The following is a 21294-nucleotide window of genomic DNA, read 5'->3' as shown; positions in this document are numbered from 1 at the left end:
TGCAAGGTGGTTGAATAGGTCCACAAATATTGTCATGCCCTGAATTTTGAATAACAAATTCAAATCCGAAACGTGAATTAAATAACTTACTCAAATAACATCCAGAATTTTTTTTTTTTCCAAGTTTTTTTCCAAAAACAATCACACCACTCGCCACTCGAATATAAAATCCAGAAAACCTCGAGTTCAATAATACAACTCACTCTCACAAAATAAAATTGTAAAGCTCTAGATGAGTATAACAAACCTCATTATAGAAGGAAAATAAAGTAAATGTTGCAACTCTTAACCAGCTCGGTCTCCGCCCTGATTATCCTAATCTGCAGGATTATCCGTACACCGTTTGAATAGTGTACCAGGATTGCAACAACACAAAACCCGGTAAGCTTTCTGAAAGTTCGTATGAGTAAACAAGAAATGAACGGTTGATTTATTAAATCACAATTCTTTTAACTCAAGTAAACAACCAACAATCTCAACATCCACAAAGAAAATGTCAAACCAACTCACGGAAAACAACAAGGAATACATCCTCTCAATCCCCTAACCTCAATATCACCTATGTGGTCTTTCCCACAACCTGCAAATATCACTACTGTGGTCTTTCCCACAACACGTTAGAGCTCTAACTACATCGTTACTTGTCACCTTGGTCTAGGTTCAAGTAAACGACATATTTCTGGGTTACTTGATAACCCTCGAACTTTGAACCTTTCCCTTGTCCTCAGAACACATACACTCCGGTTATCGTTAAACCGAAGGACCTTAGACTATTTGGTCCTCGGAACCCTTCATTCTCTACCTTATATTCAACTCACAAGGTCAACATGATTATCACAAACATTCATCAATAATCATTATCAAAATTAATCATGGCAATTTCAAAAACAATATCATATCATAACCAAGTTATCACAATTCCACACACACGTCAATGGCTCAATGTCACACCATTTCATATATATTCACGTAAATATATATATATACGTAATCATCCACTCAGGAATGACTACTAATACCAACTATAGTTCACACGTAGTAAAAACCAAGAAATTCATTTTTTATATACTTTAAAACTCATTTTCTTAAAACCATTTTTCAACATAGCAATTAATTGAGCAATAAGGAAATTCAGTTTGTAAATGAACCATGTGAGATTTACTCACCTCTAAATTCCCGCTGCGTCTTCTTAACAGCTCTAAATACGATTCACAATCGTCCGCCAACTCAAACTGTCAATCACCTAACTAAATACGATATTTAACTTAGCGCACAATTCAAAAAATGCACTTATATGAAGATCCAGTGGTCGGATCTTCACCCGTGACTACACAAAGTCATCGGGACAGTCCTATGATCAATATATCAAAACTACAAGTCTATTGGATGGTCTAATCTTCACAGATCACAAATGGAACGATCGAAATCGTAAAATTCATAACTTAATCATACTATATCCAAAAATTGCATATAATATATTAACGTGTTCGTATCGATGTGTAGAACATAAAAATGGGCAGAAAATGCTCTTGAGGTGACCGGAAATGGCCAGGAAAAGCCACCGGAGTTAGAGACAGAGTCGCCGTCAACCACCACGGATGGTGGCGAGGCCGAGCTGTACCTCTTCGTTTAGATGTGGTGAACAACTTTCATAACTAGCTCGAAGTCAGAAAATGAACGGAAGTGGTCAAAAATACCTGAAACAGTCGGTTTTGGCCGGAATTTTTCCAAAAACCGGCGACAGCTCCGTTCAACTTGAAAACTTCCACCTGAGGTGCGGTCCTTCTTGTCCTTGTTCAGAAAGTTGAGGTGAGTCCAATGAACTAAGAATCTCGAGTTTTGGTGGCTGGTAACTCGAGATATCGGCGTTGGCTCAAAATCAAACCCAAATCGGGTTTGGCTTCCCGCTGCCTCTACAAGCCGCACCTTGGTGCAATGCTGCCACTAGAAGCTGCGTAAGGCTGAGGCGAAGCTGAGGGAAGAAGTTTGGTGAGGATTGGTGGCCGGAGGAGTGAGAACGGGGCCGACAAGGGTTGCCCTGTTTTGGGCTCGAGAGAGAGGAGAGAGAGAAATTGTCTAGTGCTAGCTTATCACCGTTTCACCATTTCATGGACAATCTGAGCAAAAACACAAGCTTAATTGTATGATTCTTCCAAGGACGTGGTCTTGTTCCTTGTCATAAAGCTGTAGCACTTCCAATTATGCTTTAATCACAGTAAAATATTAAAGCACTGGTCTTTCTCTTTATGTGATTTTAACGTCTTCCCACTACCGCTTAAAACACGGAACACACCACCACTTTGATTAAAAGTATCTGCCACCACTCTTTGTACTAATTCCAGAAAATAAGGCAATTTGATTATACTTTTTAATAGTGGCAATTTGATTATTCCATGCTTTCCTTTTGATACGGCATGCTGCACACATACATATTTGGACAATCAAACATTATTCTTTTTGTCTTCTTGTTTATCACTTCCATTAGACCACCATATGCAATTGACAATCACGTCAATTATATATATTTGAAGGCTCCAAGTTTAAAGTCTTTGTCTCCTTGCTGCATGTTTAAACAATTAAGATTTGACATCATCTTGTCCTCTACCAAAACGGGAAGACTGCTTCATTAGTTAAAACTGCCACCAAGTTTTGCTTTGATTGAAAATCGAGGTTCTTACAAATATCACCTTGGATTTTTTGTAAGAATGGAATATTTTCTTTAGTGTCATTTGCATATGATGGTCTCGATCCTAATTTTGCAGAACGAAAGATGGGCTTTAGAAGCAACCAATGAGGATTTTGGTTGAGTCATGAAGTCACAATTGACTTGAGAAGTAGAGAGGGGAGCCAAATCTCCATACATGGTGTCAAAGGCATGATTTTGCCGCAGGGGGATCACGGCGCCGGCATTAGCTGGCTGGTGGCCAGTGCATGAAGGCTGCGCCTCGAGGCGCGGCGGCGGTGCAATGCTCTCTTTGAATCAACTTTTGATTTGTTATGAAAAAAGGATGTCCGTGTGAAGTCTTTAATATACGGATCATCATGTCACGACATGGGTGTCCCAAACAGTCATGCCAAAGCCTATATGTGTCAGAATCTCATAAGTCATCTCCCATGATATGGTTAGATTCAATGATTCGAATAGTGGTTGCATACAACCCACTAGAACGACACATAAGTTTCTCTAATACTCGTTTATGTCCGTAGTCATTAGAGGTGATGTAAAGGAATTCTTGTCCATTCTCACAATGTGTTTCCACATGAAAACCATTGGCTCTTATATCTTTAAAGCTCAAAAGGGTTCTTCTGGCCCTATGAGCATAGAGAGCTTCAGTGACATTAATTATTGTGCCATTTGGCAACGAGAATTGAGCTGGTCCTCAACCATGAATCAATTTAGATGACCCTACCATCGTAGTCACTGAAGATCGAGTAGGCGTCATCTCAAGAAATAAGAGCGCTGTGCTTGGCAGAGGTAGGTGTGCAGCAAATGGGGACTTCGGCTTCATGAAACAAGAGCTAGAGCTCGTGCTGATAATGTGTTTAAGGAAATTGGAATGCAGAGAAATTGTAGAGAGAATTAGGAGAATAGTTGTGTATATTCATTAATAATAGGAGCCCTATATATGGAGATTACAAAGTACATAATCTTGGAGTACAAGGATTCCTATTCTAACTCGGAGTAGGAAATCTCTCTTATTATAACTATAGAACTAATCCTAGTTTGACAAGGCACACTAAAGTCAACATTTTTTAACAATTTAGTTATTGAACTCCCCACCTTCCGCTCCCTCCTTAGATGGATTAGAATGATTCATGTATTGTTTAGGATTAATTTCAGTTTACCCCCTGATGTTTGGGGGTGTCATCATTTCACCCCCCAAACTCTCAATTTCACTTTTTTACCCCCCTGAACTTTCCAATTTCAATCAACCGTGTCCAATTTCTCATATTCCGTCCAAATTGGATGTTAACTCTGACATTTGAGGGCTAAAATGGTCATTTCAATATAAAAATAAATAAAAAATTCCTTTTTTTTTTTTTTTTACCTTTCTGTTTTTTCTATTTTTTTTTCTTTCTGTCTCTTCTTCTTCTTTTTTTTCTTTTTTTTTTAAAAAAAATTTGTCTTCAACCTATACACCACAAGTTATAATAGGTTTATAAAAAGGAGAATTCTACAAATGGTCACTCAACTACGACTCATTCGACACTTTGGTCACTGAAGTTTCAAATATATCACTTTGGTCACTCAATTATTACACTGTCAATCACACGCCGGTACGAATGTCATTCTTAAGGCTGCCAGGAATGTCTTGGACATAACCAAACTGTCGACTGAACTGGTGTGGACTGTATGGCTGAATGACTCGTCGGTTATCCTGTCTGAGAGAAAGATACTGTACCTACATGTACGTTTGCAAGCATAATTAGCTATAATGAGCCACGCTCATTGTACCACTAGAGGTACCAACTCTCACCAAGGGGGTGACCTGCGGAGACACGGCCAGGCGGGCTACCGCCCGAGCCTGGGATCGCCCCCAGATCACTGCTGACGTGCCGCCACGCGTCTCGCCAAGGTAGCATCAGAAGCTCTAGACGCTGGGAATTGAAGCACATCAGTCCCACATCGAAAACAAGAAGAAGATCAACTTTCTCCTCACCTATAAAAGGTTCTCTCCTCTCTCCTCATTAATTACGCATTTATTGTTATGCTGTCTACATGCATTGACTGACTTAGGCATCGGAGAAGTGAAGACCGCCCAACGCGGTCTCCCTCTGACACCCTGTCTCTTGTGACAGCTAGCGGAGGCCATCAAATTCTCAGAGTAGCGGTCCGCCCACCGGCCCCGGGTTAAACGAAAGATTGGCTACCGCCGAACTTTGAGCATTAACAGATACCCAGATCGAAGGCTAATGAGATATATGAGGTCTAAATGGGAGATGTTCTCGCGGTTGATAATCACTCTACTCTCCGAAAGTACCCTGGCAAATGCATCCATCCTCACATTATCACATGCATTGAACAAAGAAAGCGCCTGTGAGTCCCCACAATATTTAGCTGAAAATTCTCCGGAGAAGCGAACCATACGGGGCCTTAGGTCGTTGGGAAGCGGAGACTGAAAGTGGGTGCCAGAGTACACCGCTAGCCATGCATAAATATAATGAAAAGGAAGGGCAGCCGAGCAGTTACCTGGATCACTAGAAACAGAAATCTCGCCTAAACCATGGTAGATGTTGGCCAACACTGGTACTGCTAGGAAAAACTGTACACCCTGTGACATTTTGCTGGCAACTTTGAATACTCCCGGACGAATCAAACCAGTGTCGTCTCTGGGTAAAACAAACAGACACAACCAACAAGCAAGAAAGGCAGCCAAATAGGTGGGTTCTACATCTTCACTCTCAATGCCTAAGTCATCAAATACTGCGAGGTCTGCAGAAGTACGTTGTCGGATCTCATAGATCCTGCCAGATGGATTAAACAGATTCTGGGACGGATCTCTTTTGTTCCTGGTGCTTTTGTTTGGAGGCCTCTTATAGCGCAAAGCTCCTCTATACCAATATCGTATCCATAAAGTTATCTTTACTTTCTGCCCTTGGCCTTCTATGCAAAGCTTATGGTAAGCGAGAAACAAATAGCGGCAACTCTGTTGACTCCCTTTGCTTGCTATAGTAAGCTCTTCAGCAGGTGGAACCACCTCATCATAAAACCGTCCAGCAATGGGCAAACCTCCGAGTTGGTCCAAATCCCAAAGGCAGATGGACATTTCTCCGCTAGATGTGTGGAGAGTATTCGTCGCGGGGCACTAGTACTCGCAGAAAGCCGTATGACAGATGCAACACGGTCATAGCTGAATAGTGAGGCGACTATCGCTCGATAGAGACCGGCCTCCCGAGTAAGCTTGCCATTCCTGCTTAAGATATCTTCTACCCATTCCCATTAGAATTCTGTGTAAGAGAAGCCCCCGTTTGCAAGAAATGCATTGCTCCACTTCACTGAACCGTTGCGTACACGATCGCTGAGAAGCTTGAATGGGGTCTGAGGAGTGTTCTGATCATGATGCGAAGACTTCAGCAACAGTACATGCGAGTTTTGTTGGTCTCTTCCAGATCTCGGTTGTCGAAACATAGCCAGCTGGTGAGGTACAACATGAGTCCACTGGAGGATGTGAGCTGAAGGGTCATAAGGAGGGACATCGATTGCTTGAGGCCCAGTCAACGATGGGTGCACTTGCAGAGTAGTTCCATCACTTTGAGCGTCCTCCGGATCCTCGAGGATGGTGACTGTCCCTTTCTTGAAGCACTTGAAGAAGGCCATGGCCACGAAAGGACGGAAAGCGCGATCGCAAGTGCCTAACGATGTACGCGAAGCCTAACCGCTTTTAGTGGACCCTATCACGCACAAATGTGGAGAAATCCAAGCGTTTAGGACGTCCGCGGTCTTCTCTCCTTGAGCCGCCAAATACGCAAAGCCTAACCGCTTTCAGTGGACCCTACCATGCACAAATGTGGAGGAATCCAAGCGTAGGACGTCCGCGTTCTTCTCTCCGTGAGCCGCCAAACACGCAAAGCCTAACCGCTTTCAGTGGACCCTACCATGCACAAATGTGGAGGAATCCAAGCGTAGGACGTCCGCGTTCTTCTCTCCGTGAGCCGCCAAACACGCAAAGCCTAACCGCTTTCAGTGGACCCTACCACGCACAAATGTGGAGGAATCCAAGCGTTTAGGACGTCCGCGTTCTTCAAATTATCAAAATAAAGAGGAAAATATATATATTTCAAATCACTTTCAGAACGCATGTAAGGTTAAAAAAAAAAGGGTGGTTGCGGCACAAAGCATGATCAAGGAAAAAAAGAGAATTATGTTTTGGAACCAGACAAAAAAATCCATCAATCATGCTTTTGTTGTGATAATTATAAAAAAAATAAAATAAAATAAATTATAAAAAGACTCATGCTACATTGCTATGGGTTGCACACTTACACGTGCATGTAATCAATTATATATATATATACATATGTCAGAAGGCAAGCATGAATCATGCAATCATGCTTTGGGTCTGCACATGGGGGCATATATTTACATATATTGTCAGAACATATGGACATGCAATCGAACAAGGATCGATTAAGGCAGATTATGAAAATATATAATAAAAAAATTATTATCAGAAGGGGGCAGAGAAACGTGCCACAGTTCCTCTATGCTTTAATAACTCGCGGAGTCGAAGGCAATAAATTAGCAGCAACAAGCAAATGAAGAAATCAGAGCTGGGGATTCTCCAATTGTCACCTTAATTCTGAACAAAGTAAAAAATATTTAAAGCAATTATCAAGGGTACACTGTACACATATAACATGCGGTATAAAATATATATATACACACACATAGAAAACAATTATGTCATGGCATGTAATGATTAGAAGGAAACGTGGAGTCATGATATTATGATTCTGGCAATATATATGCATGTACGGTGCGGGAAAAAAAAAGGAAATAAAAGCCAAGTCGTTTGTGTTTAGAATACAAAGGAGGCCGTCCTTTTATGTGAAAAATGTTAGGGTTTCTCACTTCATTAATTTCCTAGTTGAGACTAGGAAAATATGGCAGAAATCTTAAATTTTCTGCTATATATGGCAATAATATTTTGAGTGCAGAAATTTTATGAATAAATATTTTATTCAGAAAAAATCAAGGATTTATGCCATAAATATTTATAAAAAAAAATACTCTTATATCATGGGGTTTGTCACCTGCCCATTTGGGGTCCTTGCCGTATTTACAAAATTAAATTCTGATTGCGAGGGAATCTCTACAAAATTAAATCAAGATTTTGGGAGAATCTCTACAAAATTAAATCAAGATTCCAAGAGAATCTCTACAGCTTTGGAGTTCTACAAGCTTGCTCCATTCATGGCTAGGTCTTCATATTGCGCAAAAAAAAAAAATTATAAAAAAAAATGCTTCCACGTCTACAATGATTAAAATTATCGATGTCAAAGGCACAAAGCAAAAATCAAGCTGGCTAGCTGATTCATCCAAGTAAGCTGATTACAAAGCATGCGAAATGTGCCATAAAAAAAAAAATTAAAAAAAAAAAGCAACTTCAAGTCACACCTCAAGCACGTGACAACCACCTGTTTATGGCGCACCTTAAAGTGTGGACATTTGTAGACACATGAAATTTGATGAAAATAAAATTCATTAAATAAATCGGTCAATCTTTGAAATTTTGACTAAATAAGCTTAGTTGGCACATGGGTCCTACAAAAGGCACACGTGGCTCATATGTCACCAAAATTATGTGAGCTTCGAGGATGACACATGTCAAAACACGAGTGATCCATTGATTGAATGACATGGAAGCATCAATCGTGGATGCTTCAAATTATCGATGATTGATTGTTGCTCGAGTTAAGCATTTAAAGCGGATCAATCGTATTCAACTGATTGATCTCGACGAAAATCAAGTACTAAATACAAATATCGATCAGATTAAATTGTTTAATTCTGATTGAAATCAAGTATTAAATTCAAATATCAATCAGATTAGATTGTTTAATTCTGATTGAAATCGGGCATTAAATCAAATCGAAATTGATTGACATATTCCTTAAATAAAAGATAATTAAATCAATCAATTAAAACTGATTGATTTAATTACACAATTACGGAATGTGATTAATGCTATGTCATCGAGACGCCGATACTATAAATACCCCCTCTCAAATCAAGAGAAGGACTTCAGCCAAAAATAGAGAAGAAGACACTCTCAAAATTTCTGAAGACTCCCAAGCTCGTGTGAAGAACCATCAAGCTGCCAAATAGCCGGTTCCTCACCAACCTCAAGTTAAAGCGTTTGTCATGTGTCAACTCTCGTGACCACCGTCCAACTCAAGATCAAGCGTCAAGTCCTTGAGTGAAATTCATCGTCAGAGATCGAATCAGAGGATTACCAAAGATTGTAACCCACACTTAAATTAATAAAATTATTATTTTTTGTACACGTGTCTGCATCTTGTTTGTTTTCAGATTTCCGTGTTTACAGAAATATTTGTAAAAAATAATTTTACACTTTATCTGTGAATAAATATCTGTAAAAAATGATTTTACACAGATATTTCTTCATTTTATTGGGGATATATCCTAAAATTTTTCACTTTATTAGAGATATATCACAAATATCGTAGACCAAAAATGATTTTACACAGATATTTCTTCACTTTATTGGGGATATACAGATATTTATTTACAGATAAAGTGTAAAATTATTTTTTACAGATATTTCTTCACTTTATTGGGGATATATCCTAAAATTCTTCACTTTATCGGAGATATATCACAAATATCGTAGACCAGCGAGCGGCTTTCAACCACCTAGAGTATTTTTTTTGTTTTTATAAACCTATTATAATTTGTGGTGTGTAGGTTGAAGACAAAATAAATAAATAAACAGACAAAAAAAAAAGATTTTTTTATTTATTTATTTTTTTTTTGTCTTGAAATGACCATTTTAGCCCTCAAAAGTCAAAGTTAACGTCTAATTTGAAAGGAATAGGAGAAATTGGATACTACTGATTGAAATTGGAAAGTTCATAGGGTAAAAAAATGAAATTGAGAGTTTGAGGGGTGAAATGATGACACTCCCAAACCTCAAGGAGGTAAACTGAAATTAAGTCTATTATTTAATATCTTTGACAGAGCTGGATTTCAAAGATGGGGGAATGAGAGAGTATACAGTGGTCAAACTGGTCAAATGGTTCACTAACTGATATTTATGGGCCCAACATTCTATCAACGTCTCATTCACATGTCTGAAGACAAAGTGAAGTTTAGGAACACTGGCCAGTTCACCCTCTCACCCGACAGCCAGTGGCAAACAGGAAGAGATTTGGTGGGGTAAAGTTCAGTGAGATGGAGCGCGACTGCGTTATAGCCCATGGAGCATCAGCAAACTTACATGAACGCCTTTTCACTCTTAGTGACTCCTCCCAAATGCATGCTTGCCAGAAATGCAAAAATGCGGCTAATGTGATAGATGGAACAGTTGATGGCAGTAGAATCAGGGGTCTATATTGCCGGGTCTGTAAGTCTGTTGATGACATTATCAGGTTGAATGTTCCATATGGGGCCAAGTTATTGTGCCAGGAACTTTTCAGCATTGGCATAAATTTTGAGACCAGGCTCTGCAGAGTGAGCACTAGAACTCTGTTTCGGGAGTGCTATAGAACTTTGTTTTGTAAATGACTATGAATATCTCTCAGTTACTGCCCCGTAGGTTTTCAAGGATTCTAGTTCCAGTGGTTGATTGTAATTTCTAACTCTTTCAACTTGTATGTTTTAGTTCTGTGTCACTGTGTGACTATGTCATGAGCATAATTAGGCTTTCTTAATTGGCTGGGGCACAAAACGTTTTACTAATGATTGCAACATCAATCAACTAATTTGCTGGATTTTGTCATGTTGTATTCACGTATACATTTACATCATCCCCTAAGTAGCTAGGACTAAATTATTAATTACTGTTGGAGTGTGGTTGCAGTTGTTGATTTTGAATTGCTTCATTTGATTGTTTCAGAGATGATGACTACGTAAAGGTAATGACTTTCTACCAATCCCGTGTTAATGGGTGTACTGATAACTTAGTTAAAACCATTCTGGGGATGACTTATTCAAGATCATCCTTCTCATGCTGTTTCCTCTGTTCTTTGAGCAATAGAAGTCCATTTCTGTGGACCAATGGTTTGAACATGGAAGCTGGTTAAATTTTTTAAAAGTTTTGGAATTTGACCATGGACTATCCGAGGGTTCATCTCGATAGACTTAAATAGGCTGCATCTGAGTTGCTTCTTCACAGATTGTTTGTTCTACACAGCGAAAGTTGGCTGGTAAGGTGACTACGAAGGCTTTGATGCCCATTTGCCATGAAGTAATGGGTTGTGCCACTCCTGTGTTTCGGCTACTCCTGTTAATCCCATTCTTTGTTATTGCAGCAGATGGAACTGTTCAGGAGTGAGTTTTATCCAACTTCAAGCTAGAGATATGTCATTTTTCATCATGTTATTAATCAGTTTAGTTCATATAGGTTTATGACAGGCTATTAATATTTCTTCTTTAGTTTGCTTGATAGCACCTTTCTGCATATCCATAGTTAACTTGTTCAGTACTAGCCATTTTGTAGATGTACTTGCTTCTTGTCCACGAGACAATTTGTAGATGTACTAGCCATTTTATAGAATGTAATATTGTGAATTCCTCAAGTCAGTCTCAGCTCATTAATTGCTGAAGAACTAAACTGATGGAAAGAATCTGATGCAGTTAATGCTATTACGGGACTCCAGCATAAGTGCGGCATTAAACCTCCAAGTTGGAATGGTTCAGATCCTTGTGGCAATCCCAATATGTAAGTTCGTAGTCTCCACCTTTTTTATTCAAACCTGCCAGTTTAGTGCCTAGACAATCCTAGATTGTGGTGAATATCAACTTCAAAATCGGAAATAAAAAGCAAAAGAATCATGAGCTTAATTAGGAAAATGGAGTAAAAAGCAAACCTTTCAAACCCATGTCTGCCAATGTTCTGAAATAAAAAGCAAAAGAATCAGTAAAAGGAAAATGGAAGCAAGCAATTTATATGAGCAATTTGGTATCTGCCTAATACCATGAGCATGGATACAACTCGGTTATTCAAAAAAAGAAAATTCACCCTTTCAAAAAAAAAAAAAACATAAATAAAAAAATAAAATAAAATAAAATTTCATGAGCTTAATTAGGCCTTCTTATTAATTGGCTGGGGCCCAGAATTTTTTACTAACGGTTGCATTATCAATCAACTAGTTTGGTTGAGTCGTACTGTATTCACGTCAACATTTACATCATCCCCGACCTAGCTAGGACTAAGTTGTTGTTGATTTTGAGATGCTTCATTTGATTGTTTCTGAGATGATAACAAGTCAATGTTATCAGGGGATGACTTATTCAAGATAATTAATGACTCTACCAATTCAATGTTAAGGATTTACTAATAACCTAGTTAAAAAGTCTCTGGGGATGACTTATTCAAGATCATCCTTCTCATGCAGTTTCCTCTGTTCTTCGCCCAATATTTCATTTCTGTCATGTTCGGCAATTAATACCTTGGACCCATTTTATTTCTAAATTATTATATAATTTTTGGACCAGTTGATTCAACTATGGATGGCACCGTTTGTTACAAGTTTCTAGAATCTAACCATGAACAGAAGTCGAATCTGAAAGGTCTAAATACGCTCCACCTGAATTACTTCTTCCTAGATTGTTCTACACAACAAAAGTTGGCCGGTAAGGTGATGAAAGAAGGTTTTGATGCCCAATTTCCATAAAGTAATGGATCGAGCCACTCAAGTATTACGGCTGCTCGTGTTAATCCCATTTTTTGTTATTGCAGCAGAGGGAACTGTTCAGGAGTGTAAGTTTTATCCAACTTAAAGCTACCTATTTAATATTTCATCATGTAGTCAATCAGTTCTTATTGATAGGTTTATGACAGGCTATCAATCTTTCTTCTTTATCTTTCTTGATTGGGATCTTTCTGCATTTCCATAGTTTGAACTTATACAGTGCTTCTTGTTCACAAGACAGTTGTCTTGAGTAAAACTCATGAGTTTTGATTAACATTAGAGTTATATAATGTAATTTGTAAATTCCTCAAGTCATTCTTCGTTCGGTGAAGAACTAAACTAATGGAAAGAATGTGATGCAGATAATGCTATTATGACACTAGGGGATGAATGGGGCATCAACCCTCCAAGTTGGGTTGGTTCAGATCCATGTGGCGACTGGGAAGGTATTACTTGCACCAATTCACGGATCACTGCTATGTAAGTTCCTGATCTGTTTCCACCTTATTTAATGCTCATATATTTTTCCTGCATCCATGTTTTATTTTTTATTGATTTGTCTTCTTTTAATTTCAGAACATTGGCAGACATGGGTTTGAAAGGTGGGCTACCTAGTGATATCGAGACATTATCTGAGCTACAGATTCTGTAAGTTCTGTTCTACAATGTTCAAGTCGTTTTTTATCATTTGCCAAAAAAAAAAAAAAAGTTGTTTACCATAATCCAGGAATATCTAGGCACTGACTGCTTTGAATAATTTATCATCACTAATTACTAGAATTATGGTAACTACTTTAAGTTGCTTCATCCTCTAATAGTTATTGGTAATAGATTTGTCCATTCCTTGTTTTTTGGTTACAAAATAATTTAGTTTGGACTTGTCCATTCCTTGTTTTGTTAACTCATTGATCATCAATTTTTGTATAGGAATCTGGCTTTCAATGAGGACCTGAAGGGACAACTTCAAGCAACAATTGGAAACTTGACCAAACTAGAAACCTTGTAAAAATAAAAATCTATGGTTACTCCAGTAGAGTAAATATTAGTTTCTATGTGATTGTTTATCCTCCTAACAAATTTTATTGCACACCAGAATCCTGGATGGTTGCAGATTCTCTGGTCCTATTCCAGCTACAATAGGATCTTTAAAGCAACTTTCTTATCTGTAAAGTTTCTAAATTTTTGATCCCCTGCTCTCCTTTTTCTTGTAATGATATGTTAGGCTGATATGCAGTAATTCTGGAACTCTTGATTTGTATACTGCAGATCTCTGAAAAACAATAGATTTAGTGGTCCAATTCCACCTTCCATTGGCAATCTAGCCAATCTTGTCTTTCTGGACCTATCAGACAACAGGCTTGGGGATTCCATTCCAGTCTCTAATGGGACTGCACCTGGTCTTGATATGTTAAATAAAACAAAGCACTTGTAAGCCCGCTCTTGTTAGTAATTTTAACTTAACATTTACATGGTATCTTGGCATTGTTCTTTCCAATTTACATCCTTCTGATTCTTTCTGTATTTGCTTTAAATACAGTCATTTTTCAAATAACCAGCTCTCGGGCAGCATTCCACCTCAACTGTTCAGCTCAAATATGCCTCTGATACATTTGTAAGTGTTGTACGTTAAAGCGTTCATTTTCTAGAGGAGAAACTTGAAATATCTGAATGATTAATACAATCTGCAGAATAGAACAGGGAATGTATGAGTTCATATTTATATGCGTTGCAGTTCTAATTGTCTTTCCTTAGTCCTTACTGCACATTTCAGTTTCAAACAGCATTTCTAACTAAATCAAAAGTCATTGACATAAAAACTTAGGAATCAAATCTAATTTTTTTTTTGCGTTTTCATTTGGAAAATTCCAATTCTGAACTGCCAAAGGAAACACATCAATTTCATCTGATCGAGTTCTTTTATCTGTGCAGGATTTTTGACAGAAATAATTTTACTGGCAGCATCCCTTCCACACTTGGACTTGTGAAAACTCTGGAGGCGGTGTGAGTAAATATTTCATATCCTCGAGTGAATTTATACCAAGGCTGTTAGAGATATGGTCTACATAGTTATTGAGTACTGAAAACTTTTCTTGTTTTGGTGCAGACGCCTTGATAGAAATTCATTAAGTGGGTCTGTACCTACGAGCCTCAGAAATCTTACAAATGTGTCTGAACTGTAAGTATGAGGGGCATACCAGATAAATAATTAACATCTATTTCAGTAAAGTTTTGAACCGTAAGCTATTTGCAATATGTTTTCAGGCACTTGTCCAACAATAAGCTGACTGGCCCAGTGCCCAACCTTACTCTCATGGATTCCCTCAACTATGTGTAAGTACCAACCAGCAACCATATTACTGTGTTTTTACAGAATCAGAATTAGCTATCAATTAGTTTTTTCTTATAAAGAAAACTGTTAAAGTCATGCTTATGAAATTTTAATCTGCAGGGATATGAGCAATAATACTTTTGACGCGTCAGATATTCCTAATTGGTTTTCAACCTTGAAGTTCTTGACAACATTGTATGCTTCATACCTTTGTGCTTGCGAGCATGAAATATCATTGATCAGAACACAATAATCAAGTGCTCAAAATTAACATACCTCTCAACCCTGTGTGGCAGAATGATGGAAAACACAAGACTTCAGGGACAAGTCCCTCAAGCCCTTTTCAACCTTCAAAATTTGGAGACAGTGTGAGTATATCATAATGATATTTAGTAGCACCACATTCAATGTAACGGATGTTTCATGAATCTAAATGAGTTAGTTTTGAAGTTGGCTCTGTTCTAAAGAAGAGAACAAGGGTAAAATTTCATTTATACAGTTGTATAGTTACAGTGATGATCATATGACCTGCTACAGGATACTAAAGAACAACAGTCTCAATGGTACATTGGATATTGGAACTAATATTGGCAACCGATTGAACCTAATTGATCTGCAGAAGAACAACATTGCTGATCTTGCACCAATTGATGAGGGATCCAACTACACATTGATGTAAGAAATAGCACGCATATTTGGTGTTTTCTTTCTTTAGGATGCTGGATACTGAAATATCAACTCTCTAAAGACTAACCAGTTATTTGCTTGTCATATTATTAAAAGTAATCATTCAACTTTTGCAGTCTAGTTGACAATCCAATTTGTGAGGGGAGTCAGAATAACATGGCAAAGAACTACTGTAATGGTTCTCCTACTAATTCCTCGATTTCAACTGCACCAAGTAATTGTGCTGGCTGTAGTTCAGGCCAGGTTGCTTCCCCCAGTTGTAAATGTGCATCTCCCTATACACGGACTCTAGTCTTCTTATTTGTTTCTTTCTCAAACTTGGATGACATCAACTATTACAAAGCTCTCTCAAACAATCTCACAAGATCTCTTCACTCCAAAAACCTTCCTGTGGATTCAGTTTCACTGAGTCATCCGAGCTGGAGCTCATCTTATCAACTTGAAATTATCATAGAAATTTTCCCATCTGGTGATCAAGTTAGCTTCAACCAAACAGAAAGTTCGGCGATTACATCTGTTCTTAGCAACCAGAGTCTAGAGGGACGTCCAAATTCTTTTGGACCCTACTCTTTTCTTGTTCTTTACACCAACTCTGGAGGTAACTATGAAAACCACATTTATATCTATACTTCTTTCTACCTCGCTCTCATCATTTTAAGGTGCCTACAGGATCAAACAAGGGCGTGATAATTGGAATGGCAATTGGTGGTTCTGTGCTCCTTTCATTATTAGTCCTTGTAGGGCTTTATGCTCTCCACCAAAAGAGGAAAGCAGATGAGTCAAAGAGTGGATCGATCCTTTTGGTAAGCCATCAATAACTTAAAAAGTTCTTAGTGGACTTCACACAGTTTGTTTTGTGACTTCCTGATGAAGGGGGTAATTTTATTGAGTTAATTTTGTATAATGCTGCAGACAGGGATTCCAAATAGCAGTGCTAGTGGTCCTCAACTAAAAGGAGCAAGATTGTTCTCATTTGAAGAGCTCAAGAAATGCACCGATGGTTTTTCAAAAGCAACTGATATTGGATCTGGGGGTTTTGGCCAGGTTAACTTTGATCATCTTTCATTACAATAGAGACTTAATCAAACATCACTACACTATATATGACTTTTGGAAACATTTTACAGGTGTATAAGGGAATTCTTCCAACAGGCCAAATGGTTGCCATTAAAAGAGCTAAACGGGAATCTATGCAGGGAGGAGTTGAGTTCAATGCCGAGGTTGAGCTCCTATCACGAGTACATCATAAGAATCTTGTTGGCCTTGTAGGCTTTTGTTTTGAGCAAGGAGAACAAATATTGGTATATGAGTATGTTCCAAATGGTGATTTGAGGGACAGCCTATCAGGTATTCCATGCACTTGCACTTTACAAAGCTTGTTATAGAAGGGAAAGTATATATTTTACTCTGTTATCAGAAACACTTCTTGATTCATTTCTATCTTGGTTCAGGGAAGTCTGGAATCAGGTTGGACTGGACGAGAAGACTTCAAGTAGCACTTGGTGCAGCGAGAGGTCTGGCATATCTTCATGAACATGCAAACCCAAGCATTATACACCGGGACATCAAATCAAACAACATACTACTCGATAAAGATTTAAATGCAAAAGTTGCTGATTTTGGTCTCTCCAAGTCAATTGCTGATAGTGGAATGGATCACTTATCTACTCAAGTTAAAGGGACAGTGGTCAGTAGAAACTCTTTTCACTCCTCTTGCAAAAATAATGCAATGTAGAAATTATTACAATAGTATCTTAAATATAACTGAACTGTGGTTTTCCATGATTATAGGGCTACTTGGATCCTGAATATTATATGACTCAACAGTTAACTGACAAGAGCGACGTGTATAGCTTTGGCGTGGTAATGTTGGAGCTGATAACTGCTAGAAGGCCAATAATGCAAGGGAATTATATAGTCAGAGTGGTACAGATGACAATAGATAAGTCGAAAGATTTGTACAACCTTGATGACATTCTTGATCCATTCATTGGTTTAGGAACAGAGCTGAAAGGTGTAGAAATGTTTGTGGATTTGGCAATGTCTTGTGTAGAAGAACTAAGGGATAAAAGACCAAGAATGGGGGAAGTGGTGAAACAGATAGAGAACATTATACAAATTGCTGCTTTGAACGCCGGTACAAATCCATTGTCCACTTCAGCAAGTTATGAGGAATATGACTGTAAGGACAGCACCGAGGATGTTTACAGCAGACCCTTTGATTATAGTGGAGTTTTTGACGGATGAAGATGGAATTTAGTGAGTATGATAATACCTTTATAAAATTGAAGTTGGTAAAGTCTGGATTGTTTTTAGAATTTTAATACCCTAAATTGATTTGAATGGGGAATTTGTGTTGAACATTCTTTTTTGCAACAAGGAATTGCTAAATATGGAACTGTAGGTTGCATTCAGTATCATATGAGTAAGAAATAGACCAACAAGGACTGCTTCTCTCGTCTTGGAGAGATTGTAACCTTTGCAAGTGGAGTTTCTGCATCCAGCTTTTTTTTTTTCTTTTTTTTGAGAAGAAAGAAATTAATTGCATTAATACGTAATTTAGATAGTTACATCAGTTCTAAGTGCATGGGATAGCCATTGTAGCACACCCTCAACCCAAACTCGAAATGCAGGAAACAAAAACGTGTTGCAATTGATGTCATCTCTAAAGAAAAAACGTTTGTGTCAATTGATAAGATTTAGTTTAGGGGAGCGAATCCTACACTTCATGCAAAGTATGACACTCTTCTATGGGAAATGGACATATTCACAAATAGTTGAGACGGCGAGTGATTGATCTGGGCAGAGAAGTGGCTTTCCAGGCCCCCTGGATTGCTGATTCCAGGTGCTTTGTTGTCTCTGTGCATTCTATTGCGCTTGAACGGCATCAATTTGACCGGAAGCCTTCGCTCCGATGCATAGCTCACCCCCAATAATTTGCAACGTATGTAGGCAGGATCCAAAAAAAATATATATATTGCAAACCTCATCTTTTCTCGGCCACAATGCAATGTTTTAATGATTGATTTCTTTCGATGAATAAAAATGATCCTCTATGCAATTAGTAAGTCAAACTATAAACAGTGTTATTATAGAAACTGATTTGACTTGAACAAAGACCTACAAGTAAAACCCTAAGAAAATAACACGATGAGTAGCCATGATCAACCTGTCCTCCTCTCCCAGATTGTTGGCCAGTCGCATGAGGAAGACACCGTCCTGACCAATGCCAACTGCATTTGTGAAACCATGCCAAATTGCAAATTTTACACAATAAAATCCAAATATATACTGCTCTGGAGCTTGATGATGAGGAAACTCCTGTGGGGGAACTGATGGATACTGAAGCAAATGGCACGCTGCAGGTGGTGGATGCAGAGGCAATGGCAGCTTCTGTGGTTGAGTTGGGGTCTTCACCCAATTAGTTTGGTGCAATAAAAAGAAAAATTTCAAGAATTAAGATAAAAAAAATTACAGTTGTCACGGATTTAAGTAGAAGATCTGAAGATCACCCATTACATTCGTTGCTCAGGTAAGTGCACTGATTGCACATTAAAAATGACTACTAGCCTAGACTACTTCTCCTTGATCAATGAGAAGCTACAACACCAAAAAAACCAGTACATCCGCCTAAGACCTTTTTTTGTGTACATCAATACTGACCCTTGGACACATTGTAACAACCCAAAGAAACAAGGTATACATGGCCAAGGCCACTACACCAGTAAAAGATGGAGCATTATTACACACAAAAAAATAATAAACAAAAAATAAAATTGGGTCCAAAGCAAAGCCTAGACCCAATAGCACTCAAACCCTAGCTGAACTCCAAGCTGCAGCAGCCACCACCACGTTTATGAGACCCTAGCCACCGCCACGACTCCCACAAGTAGACTTCAGATGACCATCCACCCCACCATCGTTGCCAACACGCCGACAAGAAGCACCACCTCCCCTAAACGCCTCCTTCCCACATGGTTCCGAAGCACCCATACCGGCCAGATCGGAAAACTCCGATCCAAAACGAGCTCATCGAAGCCCCACCTCATGTCATTCTACTAGCTGCTGCCGTCAATCAAGGGAACAAAATGTCGATACCACCCGTCTACCACCACTAGAGCCTCCAAACGATTAGAAGATGCAGGCCCACCACAAGCTTGCAAGCTTGTCAAGGTCCAAGCAGCACCGCCTCAGCACAGGTTGAGAAATAGCCATCTAAACGTCCCTACCTGGCCGCACTCATCGTTCACCGACAAGGCTAATAGCCTGGTGCAGCACGGGAGCCGCCGAACGAGAGTCTCCAAGCTTACCTAAGGAAACCTAGCCGCCCTCTCCTTTCTTGAGAGAGAGAGAGAGAGAGAGAGTAAAAAATGTCTTCACGAGTTCACGAGAAATTATTGTTTTAAGGATTCAAATCTTATTGATATAAGGAATGCATAGTTTAACGGCAAGTCAACCAGTGCAATGCAAGCAAATCAACAAGATTAGTTGGTGATCTTCTCAATAAGTTCGCACAGAGCAATAGAACGATTTCTAGTGGTAAAACTCAATCAAGGTTAAATACTTTTCCTCGTCATTTGATATGTTAATTAGAACTTGTCATTTGTAATTTCTTTTTATACGAACTATTCCTTCATTCTCCCATGTTTATAGGGAGCCCAATTCTGCAGCAGATAAGCTTGCTAGACTAGCTCTTTTTAGTCAAGTTAATGTTTCTTGGTCTGGCTCTATTTATATAGAGGTCAGGGGGTTTGTTGCCTCACATTGTATGCTCTAATTACCCTTAGCTAATAAAGTTTGACGTCTTTGTTAAAAAAAAAAAAAAAAACTATTCCTTTGTAAAGAAGAGAAAACATGTACATTTTTTTGTCATGTTCACCTACTCAACTGATTTCTTATTCAGTAAGTAGGTAAATACAAGAAAATAATATAAAGGAATATTAAACGGAAATATAGGAGTGTTGAGAATCTTAGACGTTTTAGCTCTTCACGCATACCAAAATGACGGAGAGAGTGATCGACTGGAAAGAGATGGGTCATTAAGTTCGTAACCTTGTTGGGTCTTCAAACAAGCCCATTGCAATCCAAAAGAAGCCCTCTAGTTAACAAGAAATATGACATGCCTAGGCTGTCAAACAACTAATATATGGCTTCAAGAACTCAACATGCCTAATTATCACGTGATACACGTAGACCCAAGCTACATTTGGGGCTTATATCAAGGGATGTGATGTGAAAGGTAACAAATTCTCAAATGTCTATAGTTAAGACGAGGTCCTTCGATAATTTTAGACTTGGGGACTGAAATTCATGTTTGAGGGACCAAAGTCTCAACATGGGCTAGTGGAGGAATGAAGAGAAAGCCAAGCAAAACCTAAAGCCCATTAGAGCCATTTTCCCATTCAAAGTCTAATGGTTAGTCTCTAGCCCTAAGCTCATTAGGATCATCTTCTCTCACAAATGAGAAACATCGTTCTGTCAAGATCACTGCTGGGATTGATGGTCTACCATTTTTGGTAAAAGCCCAAAATTCATGGAAAAGCTTCCAAACTAATATCATCAGCAATCTTGTTTCAATTTTCAATAACCCTACAATTCTATGATCACAATTTACAAGCAGAAATTGGGGGAGAATCTCCCAAAGATCAAAGCAGCGTAGAACTTAGGACGATCACCGTCCTATACATATACCACCATCCTCCACTCTCATGGCCAGAACAAATTTTCACCAATTTGGTTCCATGGAGAAAACTAAATTAACTTGAAAGCTTAGGAACCATCTCCCTGAAATTGAAAAGCTTAGGAGACACCAATCTTCTTCTCCCACCTTCGCTATAAAAAGTGGGTCCACTACAGCTGAAATTCAAGCCACAGAGACCCAAAGACATCAGGCAAGAGAT

At 38.6% G+C, this 21294-nt stretch overlaps 1 protein-coding gene across 1 annotated transcript; it reads left to right on the top strand.

Moving 5' to 3' along the window:
* The first annotated feature begins 10831 nt into the window (after positions 1-10831).
* Positions 10832-17707, top strand: LOC112165091 (leucine-rich repeat receptor protein kinase HPCA1). The gene is made up of 21 exons (XM_024301501.2): positions 10832-11014; positions 11321-11405; positions 12182-12446; positions 12741-12858; positions 12955-13026; positions 13306-13380; positions 13472-13543; positions 13645-13806; positions 13916-13990; positions 14308-14379; positions 14483-14554; positions 14641-14709; positions 14828-14902; positions 15004-15075; positions 15245-15382; positions 15511-15992; positions 16064-16197; positions 16307-16438; positions 16522-16741; positions 16846-17081; positions 17186-17707. Exons 3-21 carry the CDS (start codon positions 12344-12346, stop codon positions 17639-17641), a joined length of 2835 nt encoding a protein of 944 aa, XP_024157269.1. The 5' UTR covers positions 10832-11014; positions 11321-11405; positions 12182-12343; the 3' UTR covers positions 17642-17707.
* The last annotated feature ends 3587 nt before the right edge of the window (positions 17708-21294 follow it).

This window comes from Rosa chinensis, chromosome 5, assembly GCF_002994745.2.
Source record: "Rosa chinensis cultivar Old Blush chromosome 5, RchiOBHm-V2, whole genome shotgun sequence".
In the NCBI taxonomy this organism is placed as follows: Eukaryota; Viridiplantae; Streptophyta; class Magnoliopsida; order Rosales; family Rosaceae; genus Rosa; species Rosa chinensis.
Note: the sequence above shows the minus strand (reverse complement) of the source record. Positions and strands in the feature narration are given on the sequence as shown.